This window comes from Salmo salar, chromosome ssa13 (genome assembly GCF_905237065.1).
Source record: "Salmo salar chromosome ssa13, Ssal_v3.1, whole genome shotgun sequence".
Lineage (NCBI taxonomy): Eukaryota > Metazoa > Chordata > Actinopteri > Salmoniformes > Salmonidae > Salmo > Salmo salar.
Genome location: NC_059454.1, coordinates 84,382,966 through 84,403,315, shown reverse-complemented (window position 1 = coordinate 84,403,315; position 20,350 = coordinate 84,382,966). Strand labels below are relative to the sequence as shown.

The following is a 20,350-nucleotide window of genomic DNA, read 5'->3' as shown; positions in this document are numbered from 1 at the left end:
GTTGACAAGGTTATAAATAATGATTTTTAATTGAAATAATAATTGTGTCCTTCAAACTTTGCTTTCGTCAAAGAATCGTCCATTTGCAGCAATTACAGCGTTGCAGACCTTTGGCATTCTAGTTGTCAATTTGTTGAGGTAATCTGAAGAGATTTCACCCCATGCTTCCTGAAGCACCTCCCACAAGTTCAATTGGCTTGATGGGCACTTCTTACGTACCATACGGGCAAGCTGCTCCCACAACAGCTCAATAGTGTTGAGATCCGGTGACTGTGCTGGCCACTGAATTATAGACAGAATACCAGCTGACTGTTTCTTCCCTAAATAGTTATTGCGCTGTGCTTTAATTTGGCGCTGTGCTTTAGGTCGTTGTCCTGTTGTAGGAGGAAATTGGCTCCAATTAAGCTCCGTCCACAGGGTATGGCGTTGCAAAATGGAGTGATAGCCTTCCTTCTTCAAGATCCCTTTTACCCTGTACAAATCTCCCACTTTACCGCCACCAAAGCACCCCCAGGCCATCACATTGCCTCCACCATGCTTGACAGATGGCATCAAGCACTCCTCCAGCATCTTTTATTTTTTCTGTCGCTCTCGTATGTTCTTCTTTGTGATCCGAACACCTCAAACTTGGATTTGTCTGTCCATAACACCTTTTTCCAATCTTCCTCTGTCCAGTGTCTGTGTTCTTTTGCCCATCTTAATCTTTTATTTTTATTGGTCAGTCTGAGATATGGCTTTTTCTTTACAACTCTGCCTAGAAGGCCAGCATCCTGGAGTCGCCTCTTCACTGTTGACGTTGAGACTGGTGTTTTGAGGGGTACTATTTAATGATGCTGCCAGTTGAGGACTTATGAGGCATCTGTTTCTCAAACTAGACACTCTAATGTACTTGTCCTCTTGCTCAGTTGTGCACCGGGGCCTCCCACTCTTTCTATTCTGGTTAGAGCCAGTTTGCGCTGTTCTGTGAAGGGAGTAGTACACAGTGTTGTATGAGATCTTCAGTTTCTTGGCAATTTCTCGCATAGAATAGCCTTCATTTCTCAGAACAAGAATAGACTGACGAGTTTCAGAAGAAAGTTCTTTGTTTCTGGCCATTTTGAGCCTGTAATCGAACCCACAAATGCTGATGCTCCAGATACTCAACTAGTCTAAAGGCCAGTTGTATTACTTTTTTAATCACGACAATAGTTTTCAGATGTGCTAACATAATTGCAAAAGGGTTTTCTAATGATCAATTAGCCTTTTAAAATGATAAACTTGGATTAGCTAACACAACGTGCCATTGGAACACAGGAGCTATGGTTACTGATAATGGGCCTCAGTAAAAAAAATCTGCCGTTTCCAGCTACAATAGTCATTTACAACATTAACAATGTCTACACTATATTTCTGATCCATTTGATGTTATTTTAATGGACAAAAAATGTGCTTTTCTTTTAAAAACAAGGACATTTTTAAGGGACCCCAAACTTTTGAACAGTAGTGTATATTGCAGATACTATAGCTGGAGGATGTGCATATTTCTTAACTTGCACAGTTTTGAAAGAGAACCTTTGACAGATATTGTCTTGCAATGAACATGTCATGTTATAAAATTGTCTGGATAGATGGAAAATTCATCACAAATATTTTTTTTTTCTCAGATTGGTCAAGATCATATCTTTGACACATTTCCAACATAGGTAAACATTTTTACAAAGATCACATGTCACAGTATTGAAGTCAAAGGCATATTCTCATTATGAATCATTCCTAACTTCACTCATACAGTTTTATATTTTTATTGAAAATGATTGAATTTAAATGATTCATAATGATTGTGTGCAACATTAGCATTGTGTAGTTTACATAGTCCTATTTACATTGAGTAGATTCCCCTCAGTCTGTTATCACCGTTCTCAGTAAGGTTGGAGGTTCTCCTTTAGTTGGCAGAGGGACACAGAGGAGCCCACTCCAAAGCCTGCATACAGATGCTCAGAGAACTGGGCCTTGAATTTGTGGATTAGCTCCATGGCCTCTGACACAGAGTAGAAGGCCACCGTGTTGGCAGCGTAGTCCAGGTACACTCCAATCCGTGTGGCCCGTGGGGCCTCTGGCAGGTCTTTGTCCATCTTGTTGTGCCATGCGGAGTAGCCAGAGTCAGAGCAGAGCAGGCTCCAGGACTTGTCGTTGTAGCCCAGCAGACTATAAGAGTTCTTACCCTTGCGGCTGATGCTCTTATAGGCCACTCCGATGGAGAACTCCCCGCTCCACTCTGCTTCCCAGTAGTACCTGAACCCACCCAGGCACTCCTTGCATAGAACCTGGGAGAAGCCATCGAAGCGTTCGGGGTGATCCGGGTAAAACTTGACTGTCTTCTTCCGCATCACTTTGTGGTTCCCCTCAGACAGAACCAGCTCTTTGTAGGCTGTGTTGGGGTCAAAGGTGAGCGGACAGGAATCTGAAAAAAATAAACATTTATTGGCATTATCAGAAAATTATATGATTTGAGTTGGTATAAAGAACAGACAAGAACAGACCACTCACATCTCAAGAAGTCTGCTCTAGTTTTGGGTTCCTGAAAATCTGCCCTGGTGGGAGCTGTATTAGAACAAAATATGGATTCTATCACCAGAGATATTCAGATTAAAAACTTGATATTTTTTCACAGATAATAAACCAATGTTAACTTCATAAATATGTACCTTTGAATCGTTTGTCGCCACCTCTTGGTGAAAGTATGTATACAGGGATATCACTTACTGTAAATGTAAAATTACAGTTGGTTATCGCAATACTAAACACTTGCTGTACAAAAGCTATGTTGTAGGCATCTTAGTCACATTAATAGACTAACCTAATTTGGAGATTTTGCTCAGCTCCTTCTTACAGATGTCATCTAGATGCTCCTTCATACCGGTGACAGTCTTGGTGACCTCTCCGAAAGAGAACTGAGGGTTGATTAGGACTTTGGGCACCATGGGCTCAGGAGGAACACACAGTGTGGGGAAGTTCTACACAGCACAAAATAAATGTATCAGTATCGTAATGCCAATGATAGATTCATATTTCTACCAGTCTATTATCAGTACTGATCCTGGTTCCTACAGCCCCGATGTCCCTCCTCCCTCCAGTCCAGTACCTGTAGGAAGTGGATGTTGTCCTCTGTGTCGAGGATCTGGCGCAGCTCGACATCCCTGCGCTGCAGCTCCAGAATCTCCTGCTCCAGCCGCTCCACGTATCCCTCGGCCTGTGACATGGCTGCCTGCATGTTGGCCTTTATCAGCTGGCTCACCTCAACATGCCAGCGCTCCACCGCCTGTAGCATCTCACTGAAGATCTTATCACTGTCCGACATCGCCCGCTGGGCATTGCTCTGAAGTTAGGGGAGGGAGATACTGCAAATTACACAATTATCATTGTGTTATTATATAATTAAAAACAAAACATTGCAAACACAATTGTAATGATTGATTTAGTGCCTCTATGGCAATATATGGTCCAAAGAAATGTATAATGAATGATACTATGGTGCTAAATTGAAGGGATGTGGTCACATAAAAAGTACCAGAAATTGACCTAGGAAATGGACCTAACCTTGAGAACGTCAACGTTGTGTCTCAACTCCTGCAGTTCCTTCATCCGCTCCTGAATGATGTGCTGGACCTCAGACTGGGTCACCAACAGGTTTTTCTGTTAAAGGAGAGGAAGAGATGGTTAGTAAACTGAGGGGCCATAATACCCCATTGTCTTTAGAAGTTTCAAATGAGTTACGCTGTATCATTGCAGTTGTCATGTACTGTTAGAACGATTAGTGAGGGTAGGTTGTTCCAGTGTGTAAGTGCAGTCTTGCCTGTTTCTCAGCGCGCTCCTCCTCAGCAGAGATGATGTTGTGGCTGCGGTGCTCCCTGACGGTACACAGCACACAGATACACATCTGGTCAGAGCGACAGAACAGCTCCAGGCCCTTCTCATGCTGCGGACAGATCTTCCTGTCCAGGTGACCCGTCTCATCCACCAGCTTGTGCCTCTTGAAGGTGGCAGACTCATAGTGGGGCTTGATGTGTGTCTCGCAGTAGTAGGCCAGGCACATCAGGCAGGACTTGACAGCCTTACTGCGGCGGCCCACACAGAAGTCACACAGCGAATCCCTCTGGAGGTTAGGGAAGGGCTGCAGCTCGGGCAGCTGCCGGCGCACCTGGGTCACGTTGGGCACGTTGCGCCTAAGGACGGGGCGAGGGGTGAAGGTGGCCCGGCATTGGGGGCAGTTGTACACCCCCAGGTGGTCATACTGGTCCCAGTAGACCTTGATGCACTCCAGGCAGTAGGTGTCTCCACAGGAGATGGTAACAGGGTCTCGCAGCACATCGGCACACAGAAGACAGGTGTAGCCATCTGGAGGCAGGGGGAAGTTCGGCTCAGCCATGGTCCTGCTGGGTCAGACTGAGACACAAGGAGATAACCAGTCAGTAGAAGTATAGAATGACACTCCACTGACCTGTATTAAATGGGAGTGAGACTAAAGCAAGAGTGCAGTTCCCTTCCACTGGTATTTAAAGGCGAGGCTGTGTTTTAGTGTAAACAGAAAAGACAACCTGCATGAAACTGGGAAGTGAATGTGACCATAGAGGAATGAACCCACATACCACCCAGCAACAGACACTCTTGGTTGGTTCTCTTTTGGCGAAATGTCTGTGATCATAGTCCTAGACTGTTCTCTCTGCTACCGCACGGCAAGCGGTACCGGAGCGCCAAGTCTAGGTCCAAGAGGCTTCTTAACAGCTTCTAACCTCAAGCCATAAGACTCCTGAACATCTAATCAAATGGCTACCCAGACTGTTTGCATTGACCCCCCCCCCCACGCTGCTGTACTCTCTGTTAATATCTATGCATGGTCACTTTAATAACACTACCTACATGTACATATTACCTCGGTTATCTTGACTAACCGGTGCCCCCTGTATATAGCCTTGCTATTGTTATTTTACTACTGTTCTGTAATTATTTGTTCCTTTTTTTATTTGTTACTTTTTTAGGTATTTTCTTAACTGCATTGTTGGTTAGGGGCTTGTAAGTAAGCATTTCACTGTAAGGTCTACACCAGTTGTATTCGGCGCATGTGACAAATATGATTTGATTTTGAGTTGATCATCATGATGAACTTGCCATTCATTGAAAGCATGTAATGGAACAGTGATTGTAAACAGGGATACAACTTAATATTGCAGTATATTGAAAAGGCAAGTTGGTACAGCATTTTTGTTGACACAGCAGTAGTAGGTTTCATGATGGCTGATGATGTCGAAACAGCCTGCCCTGCTTCTTCTCCGTATAAGAGATAGGACACTGCACCAGCATGTGTACACCATATACAGTCATTGGTGTATACCCACACAACATGGGGACAGGGCCTTACAGTAAACATATCATAAAGGGCAAAGTCAAATCCCTGCAAGTTCCTCTGGTGGGAAAACATGCCCTCTGTGTCACAATATCAGTTAAACACTCCATGTGTGGTTATGCTGTAAATTCTCTAGAATAGAACATTATTGACACAATATTAGTGGTGCTAGTACCAGATTAGCCATTACTGTGTTTCCATCAACATCCTTTCTTATGGAACTGATGGGTTTCACTTCTTCAATGATAATGTCAATTTGTTTCTAAGATGTGTCAAACATGAGGGAAGGGTTATGAATGAGTGAGTTAAAAAAAAATGCTTCATATCAAAGACATGTACAGAATATTAGACAGAAAATACTGTGGTTGCAAATAGATATAAACATGAAATCTATATCATGGAATTCTTTTAGATGTTAACTGTTCATGTATAATGCTGTCCTCATTTATAGGCTTTTCTTCATGTTCGTTAATACAAAAAGCCTTTAGTCTCTGGACAGACAGAGGATAGGGCGCTGCAGCACCAGCTGTGAGCCAATCATAAAGGATGGAGGGGGAAGGAGCCAAGAAGGAGGAGAAAGGGAGGGGGTAGGGTTGAGAGAAAGGGGGGAGTAAACAAGAACGCATGCTCACGAGAGAGGCAGCAAATGATGTCATGGCTTGTGCTGGTCTGTGCTCGCTCTTTTCCTCCCCACCTTCTGCTCTCCATCTCTTCTCTGTACATCGCTATCATCATTGTGAAGGTGGTGTGAGTGGCAGGGCTAGGAGGAAGGCACGCAGCATCAGCACAGGCATCCCCAACATCATCGTCACTCAGAATTCCTTCACCTAACAGGTAAACATGTCTACACTTAAAGTTATCCTGTACTTTAGTCTATGTATGGACCAGTAAGAAAGAGGTCAAAACACAATACATGACAGCAAATCATAGAAATGAGCTAAGCCATCTATTTGACATAATTTATTACGCTCACTGTCCTCTTTTTGGTGTACTTTTATTTTGTGCTGCATCATACTATATTTGAAATGTACTGTACATTGTCGTGTCTTTGGCATCATTAAATTGAAGATTAATCTTTATCAAAAATTCTCTGTAATTATTATTACGTGATTAAACTACTTAATCATGTAACTGTAATTAACTAGGAAGTCGGGGCACCAAGGAAAATATTCCGATTACAAAGTTATAATTTTCCTGATATAACTTTCAGATATTTTAATATCTGATCACTTAGTCTTCTGATTAATGAATTATTCTTTACCTCACGTTAGTCTCATTCCAAACGTCGTAAATTGTTTGTTATCTGCACGAACCCAGTCCAGTGGCGGTTCTAGACCATTTCAACTGGGGGGGCCAAGCTGGGGCCAGTTGTACTGTTAGAGGGGCCAGTTACATTACACGTTATTGTTGTCATATCATTTTCTTCACTACATTGCAGGCATTAGCAGGCAAAAGACCATGTTCATAATCATCATCGTTGCCACTGTCTAATAACAGATGTAAAAAAAGAACAATAGCAAAAATGTGTTATGTAGAAATGATTTAATACTCCACATTTAGGGGGGCCACAAGGGGGTCCAAAATTGTTGTGACAGGGGCACTGCCCCCCCCCCCCAGAAGCGCTAGTGACCCAGTCTTCACTATTTGTCATCCATACATCAATTGTCTTAAAATAATTTATTTACTAACTAAGTACTCACAGAAATACATAACACAAACAAACAAAGTAGATATGGTTACAAAGAAATTATAGGGGAATGTGCCCTAGTGGGCTAAACCGGCATGGCGGCTTGTTAGACAGAGGGACTGATAAGGGTGCGAAAGATAAGAGACACTACAAAGTTGATAATTATAACAATTGAAATGCTAATCCTTTGTACATGAACGCTCACTCATTCGGGAATAATTGCAATCAATATATATATTAACGCTCAGTGTGTCGTCGGGATCTCTGTTGAAAAGTGCGTTTCTGTTGGAGAGTTTGTCCGCCCTCTCTCGCTCGCTCTCCTCTCTCTCTCTCTCTCTCTCTCTCTCTCTCTCTCTCTCTCTCTCTGTCGTGGTTAGAATGGATAGTTCAGAGTGACATCCATTCATGTCGTTATAGATAGATGTTTCGACGGTTGTCGGTCTTCGCGTTCAATGATACCGAATTCCTAGCTGCAGACTAGTAATTAATATGAAAGACTTGTTCTTATTCTGTCGGTATCGATAGTCTAAGAGTTTAACCACATGGGATGGTTAAAAGATTCAGCAATCTACTTAAACCTTATTTCCCTCTATGATAGAGGTACTGGTCTCGTCTCAACCCTTAGCCCCCTCGAAATTGAGGTAAGCTCGGTCTCATGATAGAAAACCCAGGTGGGGGTTTTATTCGGGACATCGAAAAGGGCTGTCTCATGATGCCAGGTCCTGTCTGTGCCCCTGGGGGCGTGCCAATGACTTAGTGAAACTTTAAACAGAAATGCAATTCTCTCACATCAACATCATTACATAGCATCACATCATTTCACAAATAGTATCATCTTTACTCATTCATTTTATACAACAATTAGATGTAAGCCTCATAACTGAGGCTATTGTAGAAACAGCGTTATGGTAATGTGGCCGTATTGTCTCTCATGAGTTTCAGTTCGTAGCTGGATTCTTCACCGATCTTTTATACATTCTCCAGAACATAAATATTGTTCGTACCTCCAGTTCTGTGAGGTGGAAGAAATTCCTTTGTTCTCTCTATGAAACTCACTCTCTCTATACTGTCTGGCCCTGAGGCAGGATTCTCCTCCAGGAATTTACGACCTCTCTGACCAGAGCAGCCTGAGTGTAACAGAGAGAGAGGTAGGGGGATGGTGCTCGCTCTACCCAAAGAGGGTAACGTCATGACAACATATATCATGGGGCAATATTGCATGATGTTTGTGTTTAACTTGTGGAATGTATGTAAATATGAATTTACATATGTTAATGTTTCTTTACATTTTGAGTATCAGATGCTGCATGGCCCAGTGTCTTTCTCTGGTCTGTTAATAATTAATGCAAGTGTGCTGAATTAATCTATTTGATCCAAGCCTTCATTACTTTATTGATTGATTACTTTACTTGATTAATCTCACAGCACCCTCCTCCCCTCACCCCCCTCTTAAAAAGCAATAACAACTAACACCCTTGCCTTTCTTGAACTTATCATACTAGCACTGACTTTGCTGATAGCTACTTTTTGAGGAAAAATGTACTGACTATGACTGAGATATGTGGTTGTCTCACCTAGCTACATTATACAGTGCATTCGGAAAGTATTCAGACCCCTTGACTTTTTCCAGCCTTATTCAAAAAATTTACAAAATTAAACTATTTACTCATCAATCTACACACAGTACCCCATAAAGCCAAAGCGGAAACATGTTTTTAGAAAGTTTTGCAAATGTATAAAATTTAAAACAGGAATACCTTATTTACATAAGTATTCAGACCCTTTGCTATGACACTCAATTGAGCTCAGGTACATCCTGTTTCCATTGATCATTCTTGAGATGTTTCTACAACTTGAAGTCCACCTGTGGTAAATTCAATTGATTGGACATGATTTGGGAAGGCACACACCTGTCTATATAAGGTCCAACAGTTGACAGTGCATGTCAGAGCAAAACCCAAGCCATGAGGTCGAAGGAATTGTCCGTAGAGCTCCAAGACAGAATTGTGTTGAGGCACAGATCTGGGGTAGGGTACCAAAACATTTCTGCAGCGTTGAAGGTCCCCAAGAACACAGTGGCCTCCATCATTCTTAAATGGAAGATTTTTGGAACCACCAAGACCCTTCCTAGAGCTGGCGGCCCAGCCAAACTGAACAATCAGGGGAGAAGGGCCTTGGTCAGGGAGATGACCAAGAACCCGATGGTCACTCTGACAGAGCTCCAGAGTTCCTTTGTGGACATGGGAGAACCTTCCAGAAGGGCAACCAGCTCTGCAGCACTCCACCAATCAGGTCTTTATGGTAGAGTGGCCAGACGGAAGCCACTCCTCAGTAAGGCAGATGACATCCAGCATGGAGGTTGCCAAAAGCCACCTAAAGGACAACTCAGACCATGAGAAACAAGATTCTGTGGTCTGATGAAACCAAGATTGAACTCTTTGGCCTGAATGCCAAACGTAACGTCTGGGGAAAACCTGGCACCATCCCTATGGTAAAGCATGATGGTGGTAGTGTCCTGCTGTGGGGAAGTTTTTCAGCGGCAGGGACTGGGAGACTAGTCAGGATCGAGGGAAAAATGAACCTAGCAAAGTATAGAGAGATCCTTGATGAAAACCTGCTCCTCAGACTGGGCCGAAGGTTCACCTTCCAACAGGACAACGACCCTAAGCACACAGCCAAGATGACGCATGAGTGGCTTTGGGACAAGTCTCTGAATGTCCTTGAGTGGCCCAGCCAGAGCCCGGATTTGAACCCGATCTAACATCTCTGGAGAGACCTGATTCTGTGCCTCCAACTTTGTGACAACAGTTTGGAGAAGGGGCTTTCCTTTTTCAGCATGACAATGCCCCCATCCACAAAACGAGGTCCATACAGATATGGTTTGTCAAGATCGGTGTGGAAGAACTTGATTGCCCTGCACAGAGCCCTGACCTCAACCCCATCGAACATCTTTGGGATTAATTGGAATGCCGACTGCGAGCCAGGCCTAATTGCCCAACATCATTGCCCGACCTCACTAATGCTCTTGTGGCTGAATGGAAGCAAGTCCCTGCAGCAATGTTCCCACATCAAGTGGAAAGCCTTCCCAGAAGAGTGAAGGCTGTTATAGCAACAAAGGGGGGACAAACTCCATATGAATGCCCATGATTTTGGAATGAGATGTTCGACGAGCTGGTGTCCACATACATTTGGTCATGTAGTGTATCCTAAGATGAATGGATAATCTTAAAATGAATGGATAAGAGTCGATCTGGATAAGAGCATCTGCTAAATTAATAAAATGTAAAAAAATATATATATTGAAAACAACCCACTATAAATGAAAGTGAGATGTCCTACCATGGTCTCATTTACTCTGAAAATAATTGTGATATTTTTACCCAACATCAGGCTGCTCTCCAGTAATGATACATAATGGAATGATATTTAATTAAGTAGCTCTCAGAGAGGAGCTGAACTAACTGTAACAGTTTGAGATGGATGAATATATGTGTGTGGGTATGGGTGTGTGTGTGTCCATCATAAATCAGCGGCCACAGCAGCCATTTGTTGTTTGGGCAGGGAATCATTCCAGCTAATGGAGTCATTACGAACGTGTGTGTGTGTGTGTGTGTGTGTGTGTGTGTGTGTGTGTGTGTGTGTGTGTGTGTGTGTGTGTGTGTGTGTGTGTGTGTGTGTGTGTGTGTGTGTGTGTGTGTGTGTGTGTGTGTGTGTGTGTATATATAAAATGCCCAGAGGATGTGGTGTGCTGAATGTATCGCCTTAATGACCAATCTCTCCCAATACCTCCTCATTTCCTGTCTCCGTGGACTCGGTGTCCTACCAATGTTATTTCAACATTATGGCAGTGCACTTGCTGTTAGTGTGAGAAACTACAGCAGTCTCGACTGTATGCCTTTCTCTTGCATCCCATCCTTAATGTTTTACCTCTATCTCCATCTCTCTATCTATACGGCAGAATGGCAGAGGGCTCCGTATCACTAGCAGAGGTGGAGAAGGCCTTCAAGAAGTTTGCCATTCATGGGGACACCAAGGCTACTGGGAAGGAGATGAACGGCAAGAACTTTGCCAAACTCTGCAAGGACTGCCGGGTCATCGACGGCAAGAACGTCACTGCCACCGATGTGGACATTGTCTTCACTAAAGTCAAGTGAGACTCGGTCCAGTTTCAAACCTCCACACTGACAGATCTACAGTCATCTTTCTAGTGAAAGAGGGAATACGGCCAGAGGCCCTCAGAATACCATATCATGAGTAAAGGTAAAACTCTCAAAATGTTTTTCTGTGTATTTTAGGGCGAAGACAGCTCGTGTGATCGCCTTTGAGCAGTTCAGCCAGGCCCTGTCAGAGTTGGCCCCGAAGCGTTTTAAAGGGAAGTGCCAGGAGGAGGCGCTGCAGCAGCTCTACGGCCTCATAGCAGGGAAGGAGCCTGCCAACGCGGGCGTCACCGTGAGTGTCTACCTGTCAGCAGCACACAGCCTGATAATATTAGAGTCTCAGAGAGAGCGTGTGTGTGCATGTATGTGTCCACTGTGTGTGTGCATATCTGTGTGGTGGGTAATCTCTTACTTTGTATCCCCATCTCTCGTTCTCCCTTTCCCTTTCTCTTTCCCTCGCTCTTTTCCTGCTCATAGAAAGTGGCCAAGGCAGCGGCGGTGGACAGACTGACAGACACCACCAAATTCACAGGGGCACACAAGGAGCGGTTTGACGAGTCGGGCAAAGGGAAGGGCAAGGCCGGGCGAGTAGACATTCCAGATGCCAGTGGCTATGTGGGTGCCTACAAGGGCAAGGGCACCTATGAGGATAAGGTCAAGGAAGCATAGGCAGGACAGAGGGAGAGAGAGAGAGAGATATGCTCAGTCAGACCCCACTATTTACCCCAAAGACCCCCCCCCCCAAATAGTGTAATTTAAGTGATAACTTGTGTAAATGTATATTAATGTACATACTGCGCAGGTACGATGGGCTGGTCGGTCACTGGGCGTCATAGTATTATATATCCTTTAAAGTTGCATGTTGGGGTGGTGGTTGTTATGATGGAGAGGGGAGGTATAAGGGTGAGGAGTAAACCTGAATAGAAAACAAAACAGTGACCAAATTCTATGTCAATAAAAACGTGAATAATATTTAGATATATTCAGCTTCCCAAGTGCTCCAACCCCTGACCCTATCCCTCCCAGCTTCACTAGATGCCTCCGTATGAGTCGTTTTGGCTTGTTTATGTGTTGTGTATAATATATACTGAACAAAAATATAAACGCATCATGTCAACAATTTTACTGAGTTACAGTTCATATAAGGACATCAGTCAATTGAAATAAATTCATTAGGCCCTAATCTATGGGCAGGGGCGCAGCCATGCAGCTTTTCTCCTTTGCCAAGATAATCCATCCACCTGACAGGCGTGGCATATCAAGAAGCTTATTAAACAGCATGATCATTACAAAGGTGGACCTTGTACTGGGGACAGTAAAAGGCCACTCTAAAATGTGCAGTTTTGTCACACAACACAATGCCACAGATGTCTCAAGTTTTGAAAGAACATGCTCCAGAGCTGTAGCCAGAGAATTTAATGTTCATTTCTCTGTCATAAGCCACCTCCAATGTCGTTTTAGAGAACTTGGCAGTACATCCAACCGGCCTCACAACCGCATACCACGTGTATGGGGTCGTGTGGGCGAGCCATTTTCTGATGTCAACTTTGTGAACAGAGTGCCCCATGGCGGCGGTGGGGTTATGGTATGGGTAGGCATAAGCTACAGACAACGAACACAATTGCATTTTATCGATGTCAATTTGAATACACAGAGATACCGTGATGAGATCCTGAGGCCCATTGTCGTGCCATTTATCTGCTGCCATCACCTCATGTTTCAGCATGATAATGCACGGCCCCATGTTGCAAGGATCTGAACACAATTCCTGGAAGCTGAAAATGTCCCAGTTCTTCCATGGCCTGCATACTCACCAGACATGTCACCCATTAAGCATGTTTTGGATGCTGAGGATCGACGTGTACGACAGTGTGTTCCTGTTCCCGCCAATATCCAGCAACTTCACACAGCCATTGAAGAGGAGTGGGACAACATTCCACGGGCCGCAATCAACAGCCCGGTCCACTCTATGTGAAGGAGATGTGTCGCCCTGCATGAGGCAAATGGTGGTCACACCAGATACTGACCGGTTTTCTGATCCACGCCCCTACCTTTTTTTTAAGGTATCTGTGACCAACAGATGCATATCTATCAAATCAAATGTTATTTGTCACATGCGTCAAATACAAGAGGTGTAGACCTTACCGTGAAATTATTAATTACAAGCCCTTAACCAACAATGCAGTTTTAAGAAAATAAGAGTTAAGAAACAGTTTACTGAATAAACTAAAGTTAAAAAAAAGTTACACAATAAAATAACAATAACGAGTCTATGTACAGGGGGTACCGGTACCGAGTCAGTGTGTGGGGGTACAGGTTAGTCGAGGTAATTGAGGTATGTACATGTAGGTAGGTGTAAAGTATTCCCAATCATGTGAAATCAATAGATTAGGGCCTAATGAATTAATTTCAATTAACTGATTTCCTTATATTGTATCTCAGTAAAATCTTTGAAGTTGTTGCTGTTGCGCTTATATTTTCTGTGACCAGTGACCCATGACCCAACATTTAGTGCCCTCTAGTGTACAAAACAAGTTAAAACATCCCTAGACAGAACATATACAACACATGAAATGGTATATAGGCAGGCCAAAACGCCTCCTACAGCCTCAGTCATCACTCCTAATACTGCAGGAACTCTCTTAGTTCTCTAACACTACTACCACACATTTTGCCTTATCATTGAGGTTGCTACTAACACTAATACCCTGGTATTATGCACTGCTTTCACGTAGCCTTCTCTACTGATGTCCTTAGCTTTCATCTGCTCTGCTATAATAACTGTATATTGTAAATATAGATAGTTGAATGGATGAATGAATGAATAAATAAACAAATGGATAGATGATGTAATAGATTAATGAATGGTGACTAAATGAGAAGAGATTTACACTGTATCTGTACAGTGTAGTCCTTTGCCTGTGCTTTAGAAATGAAGAGAGAATAAGAGACCGATGAGGACATTCCTCCACTCCTCCAGTGAGGAATGACTAAATGAATTGTTCTGTTGGAGGACTGGGAGCCTCCTGACTGCACTGCATTGTCTCCTATTGGGTTGTTGTTCTGTCCCTACTGATCACAGCCTGTTGTGTTTTGTACAGTTTAGCTGTGTCTCCCTCTATTCTGAAAAGCTATAAAAGAGTATGTATATGTTCAAATAAATCACTGAGCAGCAATTCAGACCATGTGAAAGAGTATTCTTCTCACACGCATGCATGCGCGCACACACACACACACACACACACACACACACACACACACACACACACACACACACACACACACACACACACACACACACACACACACACACACACACACACACACACACACACACACACACACACACACACACACACACACACACACACACACACACACGTTCGTAATGACTCTATTAGCTGGAATGATTTCAGTGTTTGGAATAGTCTGTTTGAGTCTCAATGAGGATGTGTGTGTGTGTATAGTGTGTCTAGTGTGTATGACAGACCCAGCATCCTGTGGCTACTGTGTGATGCAGAGACCGGTAGGGCAGCTGCATCAATCGTTTGACACTACTCTGACCCAACTAGAAAAACACCTGGATAGAGCCCAGACTGCACTGATTGACATTAAAGGTTAGTCTTCTCTATGACCTATCTGTGTGTTTTACTATCAGATTATTGACGATCCAAGTCCCTATAAATGTGACTAGACCCTATTGTAACTGCTCTAGTAGAAAGAATAACAACCCACTGGACACAATTCAACGTCTATTCGACGTTGGTTCAACGTCATTTAGTTGAAATGACATAGAAACAACGTTGATTCAACCACTGTGTGCTCAGTGGGAACTTAACTATTGAAATGTGACCCATTATAGCTTCTCTAGGTCCTACACAACTCATTCTTCCCTGTAAATCTCTGACCATTTCTCTACCCTCCTGCCTCTCCCTCCCTCTCTCTCCTGTCTAGAGAGCCGTACAGTGTTTTTGGTGGCGTTGGCACACTGACATTGGTGCGTGGGTCCAGTGAGGAAGCAAATCACAGTAGCATACGAGCATGTGTTCATCAACCTGGACCAGGCTTACGACGTGTCCTCAGGGGTGTTCACCGCACACCTCTCTGGGGTCTACAGTCTAGCCCTGATGGTGTGGAGCGATGCAGGCTCCCCGGGGGCCCTGCTGGCAGCCTGTAACACGATGGCCAGAGCCTGGCCACACTGCAGGAGAAGAACCACGAGGACCGGGAGGACACAGCCAGCACCGTGCTGTTGCAGCCTGGGGACACCGTGTCCGTCTGCCTGCCCCCTGGCTGCTTCCTCTGTGATGACCAGAGTCACTACAACAACTTCAGCAGCTTCCTGATCTACACCACAGACTGACCACTAGGAGCTCACTCATCGTCATGACTACAGTCACTCTCTCTCTCTCTCTCTGTCTTTCCCTCTCTAACTTTGTTCTTGTCCCAGATTCTGCTTGTATTAGCTCTATCACCTGCTCAACAAGGCCTGTGGGATTCAAAATATTGTTAACGGCATATTACTCTAATTATGTTCACCAGACTTGGGGTTTCAACTAATCATTAGTAAAATACACTGAGTATACAAAACACCTGCTCTTTCCATGACATAAACTGACCAGGTGAATCCAGGTGAAAGCTACGATCACTTATTGATGTCATTTGTTAAATCCATTTCAATGAAGGGGAGAAGACCGGTTAAAGAATATTTTTTTTGTTGCCTTGAGACAGTTGAGACATTAATTGTGTGCCATTCAGAGGGTGAATGGGCAAGACAAAATATTTAAGTGTCTTTGAACAGGGTATGGTAGTAGGTTCCAGGTGCACCGGTTTGTGTCAAGAACTGCAATGCTGCTGGGTTTTTCATGCTCAACAGTTTCTTGTGTGTGTCAAAAATGGTCCACCACCCAAAGGACATCCAGCCAACTTTACACAACTGTGGGAAGCATTGGAGTCAACATGGGCCAGCATCCCTGTGGAATGCTTTCAACACCTTGTAGAGTCCATGCCCTGTCGAATTGAGGCTGTTCTGAGGACAAAAGGGTGGGGTGCAACTCAATATTAGAAAGGTGTTCCTAATGTCTCAACTGTCTCAAGGCAAAAAAAATATTCTTTAACCGGTCTTCTCCTCTTCATTGAAATGGATTTAACAAATGACATCAATAAGTGATCGTAGCTTTCACCTGGATTCACCTGGTCAGTTTATGTCATGGAAAGAGCAGGTGTTTTGTAGAAGTACATACAGGTTGCTGGCTGACTGAAGAGAAAAGTAGATGTGACCATCTCAGGGTGGCTGCATACCCACCCACCCACAGTGGAACTGTAGACCTACTGTCATGTATGTATAATGTGTGGCAGTGGTTTCAACTTTCCAACAATACATTGCAGTGATGAGAAATATCAGACTGATTGCTCCATTATTGTCTCTGTTTCAGTTACAAACACTCATAATGACACAACCATGGCCACAGTGATTCATTGTTACTTACAAAATCTTTAAGCGTTAATTGTTTTTGTTTATTTCAGATAGATGTCAGTGATGGGTCTTTTATATTGTTCTGGCAATATCATTAAATTATAAAGTGGCTAGTGTTAACCACATAATTATACCTAAGATACCCAAAACTAGGCACAATATCCTGAAATTGAACCCTGAGTATGAACCAGAACACGCCTCCTTACAGACTCAAAAACACTTTCATTGCAGCCTTGTGTCCTCCATAACAACAACAGCCGGCCAGGCACCAGGCCTATACAGTGTGTCACAACTTCACATTGTTGTTACACCTTGAAAGATGACACCAACAAAGTCACTCTTGGGTTCACAGAGAACTATTTGACCTGTGGTCAGTGCCAGCAAGAAAGATCAGATATACAGATAAGTAATTGGAAAACCACAGACTAAACCATGTGATAGAGGAATATTAACAATATTTACTGCCTTCTCAGGCTTAGATGCAGCTGGTATCAAAGCTGTGTTGGAGCTTTTGGTCTGGTGGTTATAGAAGACATCACCAACCAATCTCCTGTGACTCAACTCTTCTGTCTGTCCTGTGTTCTCAGTTAATGGTAAGGGGATTATAGCGCAGAGAGCTTGGTGTCCATAACTTTGGATTTGCCCCAGAACAAGCATTCTTGTACTAGCGCAGGCTGTGCCAGCTTTCAGAAGATCCCAATCTCAGAACAATGTGTCACTCAGAACCGTTTTGATGTGAATCAGATGTTGTGACACTGATTACTACAATGGCCCGTGAGAAAGGAGATGAAAAGTCAATGGAGAGATTACCTGCTCACACACACCACGACACCTTCACTGTCAGGTTCACTACCTACCGTATGTCACCACACAATGAACGAGGAGGACAGGGAAGGGGTAAGGACAATCGCCCAAACTAGGCCTCCCATTGATCAGGTTTTATCAGTCTTCTATTGAATTCCAAGAGCACTGGGGCAGAGACACAACCAGGAAGAATAAACAACCTCACTGATGCCATCAGTCCACCTGACACCAGTGACCTAACAATACACACAGATTGCTACAGTAGCTGTATGTACACATTACACACTTGGGTTGATAATCTGGGTGGACCCTGCAGGATCCTGCCTTCACACCTAGTGTGGGTGTCCTGCCCAGGGACCTGGGATTGGAATTGTGTGTGGGAGAGAGTTTGGGGAATTGTGCTGGCAGTGTCGGGGTGAGTCGGAGAAGATCCCCCCTACCCCCATAGGGTTGTCCACCTACAATAAAACTCACCTGGAAGAAGCTGAGTGTTGGCTTTGCTGGTACTGTACATCCTGTCTCTCTGTGTGTCTGTTAGCGCTGGTTCCTGTTAGTGTTGGAGTGTTTGAGCACTGGAGTTTGCTGCTGCTGCCTATCTTTTACAGAGGTGAGGGCTAGAGGACTTGGGCGTGGACCAGAGGATTGGTTTGTTCTTGCTGACACTGTGAGTACAGTGATGACAGACATATGAAGTTGGGATCAAAACAGTATGTACAGTACTTAGAGCTGTTGTTTAGCTAGTTAATCTCTGTCACAGAGATATCTATCTGGACTACTGATGTGGAGTGAGGAGATGGACTATGATTGCACAATACAATTATTAATAGCCTTATGACACCAAACAAAAATGGACACTGGGTGAGTAAAATATATGAAATGATGGAAAGTAATGCCCATAATAAAAAGTGGATAATGTATGGTATAAATGAAATGGACTATTACCTCTCAATTGATCAATTAAAATGTTGCTGAACATTACTTGTGATACTGTTTTTGTTGTGTTGTACATGTTAAATGGATGCTGCGTTAGTAGCTATTCTACTCTATATTATAAGGAAGTTTACATTGTATTCCAGGGCTATAAAATGGATATTTATCCCCTCAGATTTCCAAGTGCTGTCCGTCTCCTTCCGGTCTGGATCCTGCCTTCACACCTAGTTTTGGGTGTCCACTCTGTTCCTCTTGGGGCGCTGCATCTCAGTGTGACAGTCCATGCCTCCCTCCTGAGGGAAGCAGCAGGTAGAGCATTCATCATCATCATCTTCATACCTACGAGAATCTCTGAACTCTAGGCCTTTACAATACACACTGTACAATATTAGTACTGAAATTGCTCGCAGTCTGACCTTTATTGTCATGAATCTTGCCCTGAAGGCAGAACTGAGCGATTTCTGTTAGATGGGCCAGTTGCAAAATCTAAATTTGATATATTGTAAACATTCATGAAAACAAAAATGTTTGGTTAGGGTTAGCAGTGTGGTTAAGGTTAGGGTTAGGTTTTTAAAAAGATTGTATGAATTTGTGGCTGTGCCAGCTAGGCACCACTCTGCAGAGCTGCCTCCAGGGCAAGATTCATGATAATAAATGCCAACCTGAATTGAAATCACTGTATACGTTAACAAAGGAGTACAAATCAACACATCTGTTGACATGAATGAATTAGCTACGTTTCATCACTTTGCATGTACTTAACCCTCCTCTCTCTACCCTTGTCCCTCCACCTCTCTGTCCTCTCCCTGCCTGTGGTCAGTGGCGTGGGAGGGTGTGTTGCCGTGTGGCCGCTGGGACTGTGAGGGTGCGTTTAGCTCCATGAACTGGAGGAGCAGGTGTCCACCAGGATGATGACCCTGTGGCACAGCTCGTCCCAGCTGGGCAATAGCATCCAGGATGTCACAGGTACCAACGTTATAGAAACATTATATCTGGTACACAGACAGACCAGGGAGGGGTGACCTCATTCTAATTCTATGGATGACCTCTGTGCTAACAGAGGCCAGGGCTGCTAATAATATACGCCTCAAAACACGTACTTCCCACTGTGCACAGATGTCAGTTTAATGTCTAATTTTGATTTACATTTGATTGAGCTCACGTAGTTCAACGTGAACTCAATATGAAATTAACAAAACATTAACCATGTCATTGGAATTTAAAGTTGGGTGATAAAAAAGACAAGCATTCCAGAAATTCCTTTCCACTCAACGTCATCACATTGACTTTTTTTAGATGGCGAATTAACGTTGGTACAACCAGTTTGTGCCCAATGGGTTATCTCTATCCGACTGAATAACTGACTCTCTCTCTCTCCAGGAGGAATGCGGGTGGCATTCACAGCCACCATGAGTCCCAAAAGCCGCTGCTTTGGCCCCTTCACCAGTAATGTGCCGATTCCCTACACCGAGATCTCCCTCAACCACGGCAACTGCTACAACCCTGCCCTGGGTATGCATACACACCAACCTTAAACCCACTACACATATTCCACAGACAATACACTCAATAATAGTCCTATCCTGGACATGCATTCATCCATTTCAATAACTCCATCCCTCTGCTTCCTCTCACTCCAAGTGTGCGCGGCAGACCAAAGGCTGAACCACAAGCTGCAGCTGATGAGGAACGGGGAGGTGGTGTCCACGTGGGAGGATAACCGGGAGGACTCGGAAGACAGACCGTCCTGGTCCTGCTGGACAGAGGCAGCCAGATGTACGTGGAGCTGCTCTCTGGAAGACAGCTGTGTGGAGGCTGAAACACATAAACAGACATATTGTACATCCAATGAGACATAAAACTGTACTGAACAGTTAAAAGCACATGTAAATTGTAGTCAACTCTGATCATTCTCC

At 43.9% G+C, this 20,350-nt stretch overlaps 2 protein-coding genes and 1 pseudogene across 3 annotated transcripts; 2 read left to right on the top strand and 1 right to left on the bottom strand.

The window, feature by feature from the left end:
• Positions 1–1,610: 1,610 nt before the first annotated feature.
• LOC106567828 (tripartite motif-containing protein 16) lies at positions 1,611–4,516 on the bottom strand. 2 transcript variants are annotated; one of them, XM_014137596.2, is made up of 7 exons: positions 3,833–4,516; positions 3,577–3,672; positions 3,122–3,355; positions 2,837–2,993; positions 2,685–2,741; positions 2,527–2,604; positions 1,611–2,440 (listed from the first exon to the last, which is right to left on the bottom strand). In XM_014137596.2, exons 1-7 carry the CDS (start codon positions 4,403–4,405, stop codon positions 1,899–1,901), a joined length of 1,737 nt encoding a protein of 578 aa, XP_013993071.2. In that variant the 5' UTR covers positions 4,406–4,516; the 3' UTR covers positions 1,611–1,898. The 2 variants fall into 2 exon arrangements, with proteins under 2 accessions (XP_013993071.2, XP_013993072.2); XM_014137597.2 differs by having other exon boundaries at positions 2,527–2,580; positions 3,833–4,515.
• A 1,515-nt stretch (positions 4,517–6,031) lies between these two features.
• On the top strand, positions 6,032–14,404 carry LOC106567830 (tubulin polymerization-promoting protein family member 3). Its single transcript, XM_014137598.2, has 4 exons — positions 6,032–6,214; positions 11,026–11,217; positions 11,363–11,516; positions 11,702–14,404. The coding sequence occupies exons 2-4, from the start codon at positions 11,027–11,029 to the stop codon at positions 11,891–11,893; spliced, it is 537 nt and encodes a 178-aa protein (XP_013993073.1). The 5' UTR covers positions 6,032–6,214; position 11,026; the 3' UTR covers positions 11,894–14,404.
• An 824-nt stretch (positions 14,405–15,228) lies between these two features.
• On the top strand, positions 15,229–15,780 carry LOC123726167 (complement C1q-like protein 3; annotated as a pseudogene).
• Positions 15,781–20,350: the final 4,570 nt, after the last annotated feature.

Coding starts and splice junctions, on each gene's coding strand:
- LOC106567828 (XM_014137596.2), bottom strand. CDS start 4,405: ATGGCTGAGCCGAACTTCCCCCTGCCTCCAGATGGCTACACCTGTCTT. Junction 3,673..3,832: donor AGGAGCGCGCTGAGAAACAG/GCAAGACTGCAC, acceptor CTCCTTTAACAG/AAAAACCTGTTGGTGACCCA. Junction 3,356..3,576: donor ACAACGTTGACGTTCTCAAG/GTTAGGTCCATT, acceptor CCCTAACTTCAG/AGCAATGCCCAGCGGGCGAT.
- LOC106567830 (XM_014137598.2), top strand. CDS start 11,027: ATGGCAGAGGGCTCCGTATCACTAGCAGAGGTGGAGAAGGCCTTCAAG. Junction 11,218..11,362: donor ATTGTCTTCACTAAAGTCAA/GTGAGACTCGGT, acceptor TGTGTATTTTAG/GGCGAAGACAGCTCGTGTGA. Junction 11,517..11,701: donor CTGCCAACGCGGGCGTCACC/GTGAGTGTCTAC, acceptor TCCTGCTCATAG/AAAGTGGCCAAGGCAGCGGC.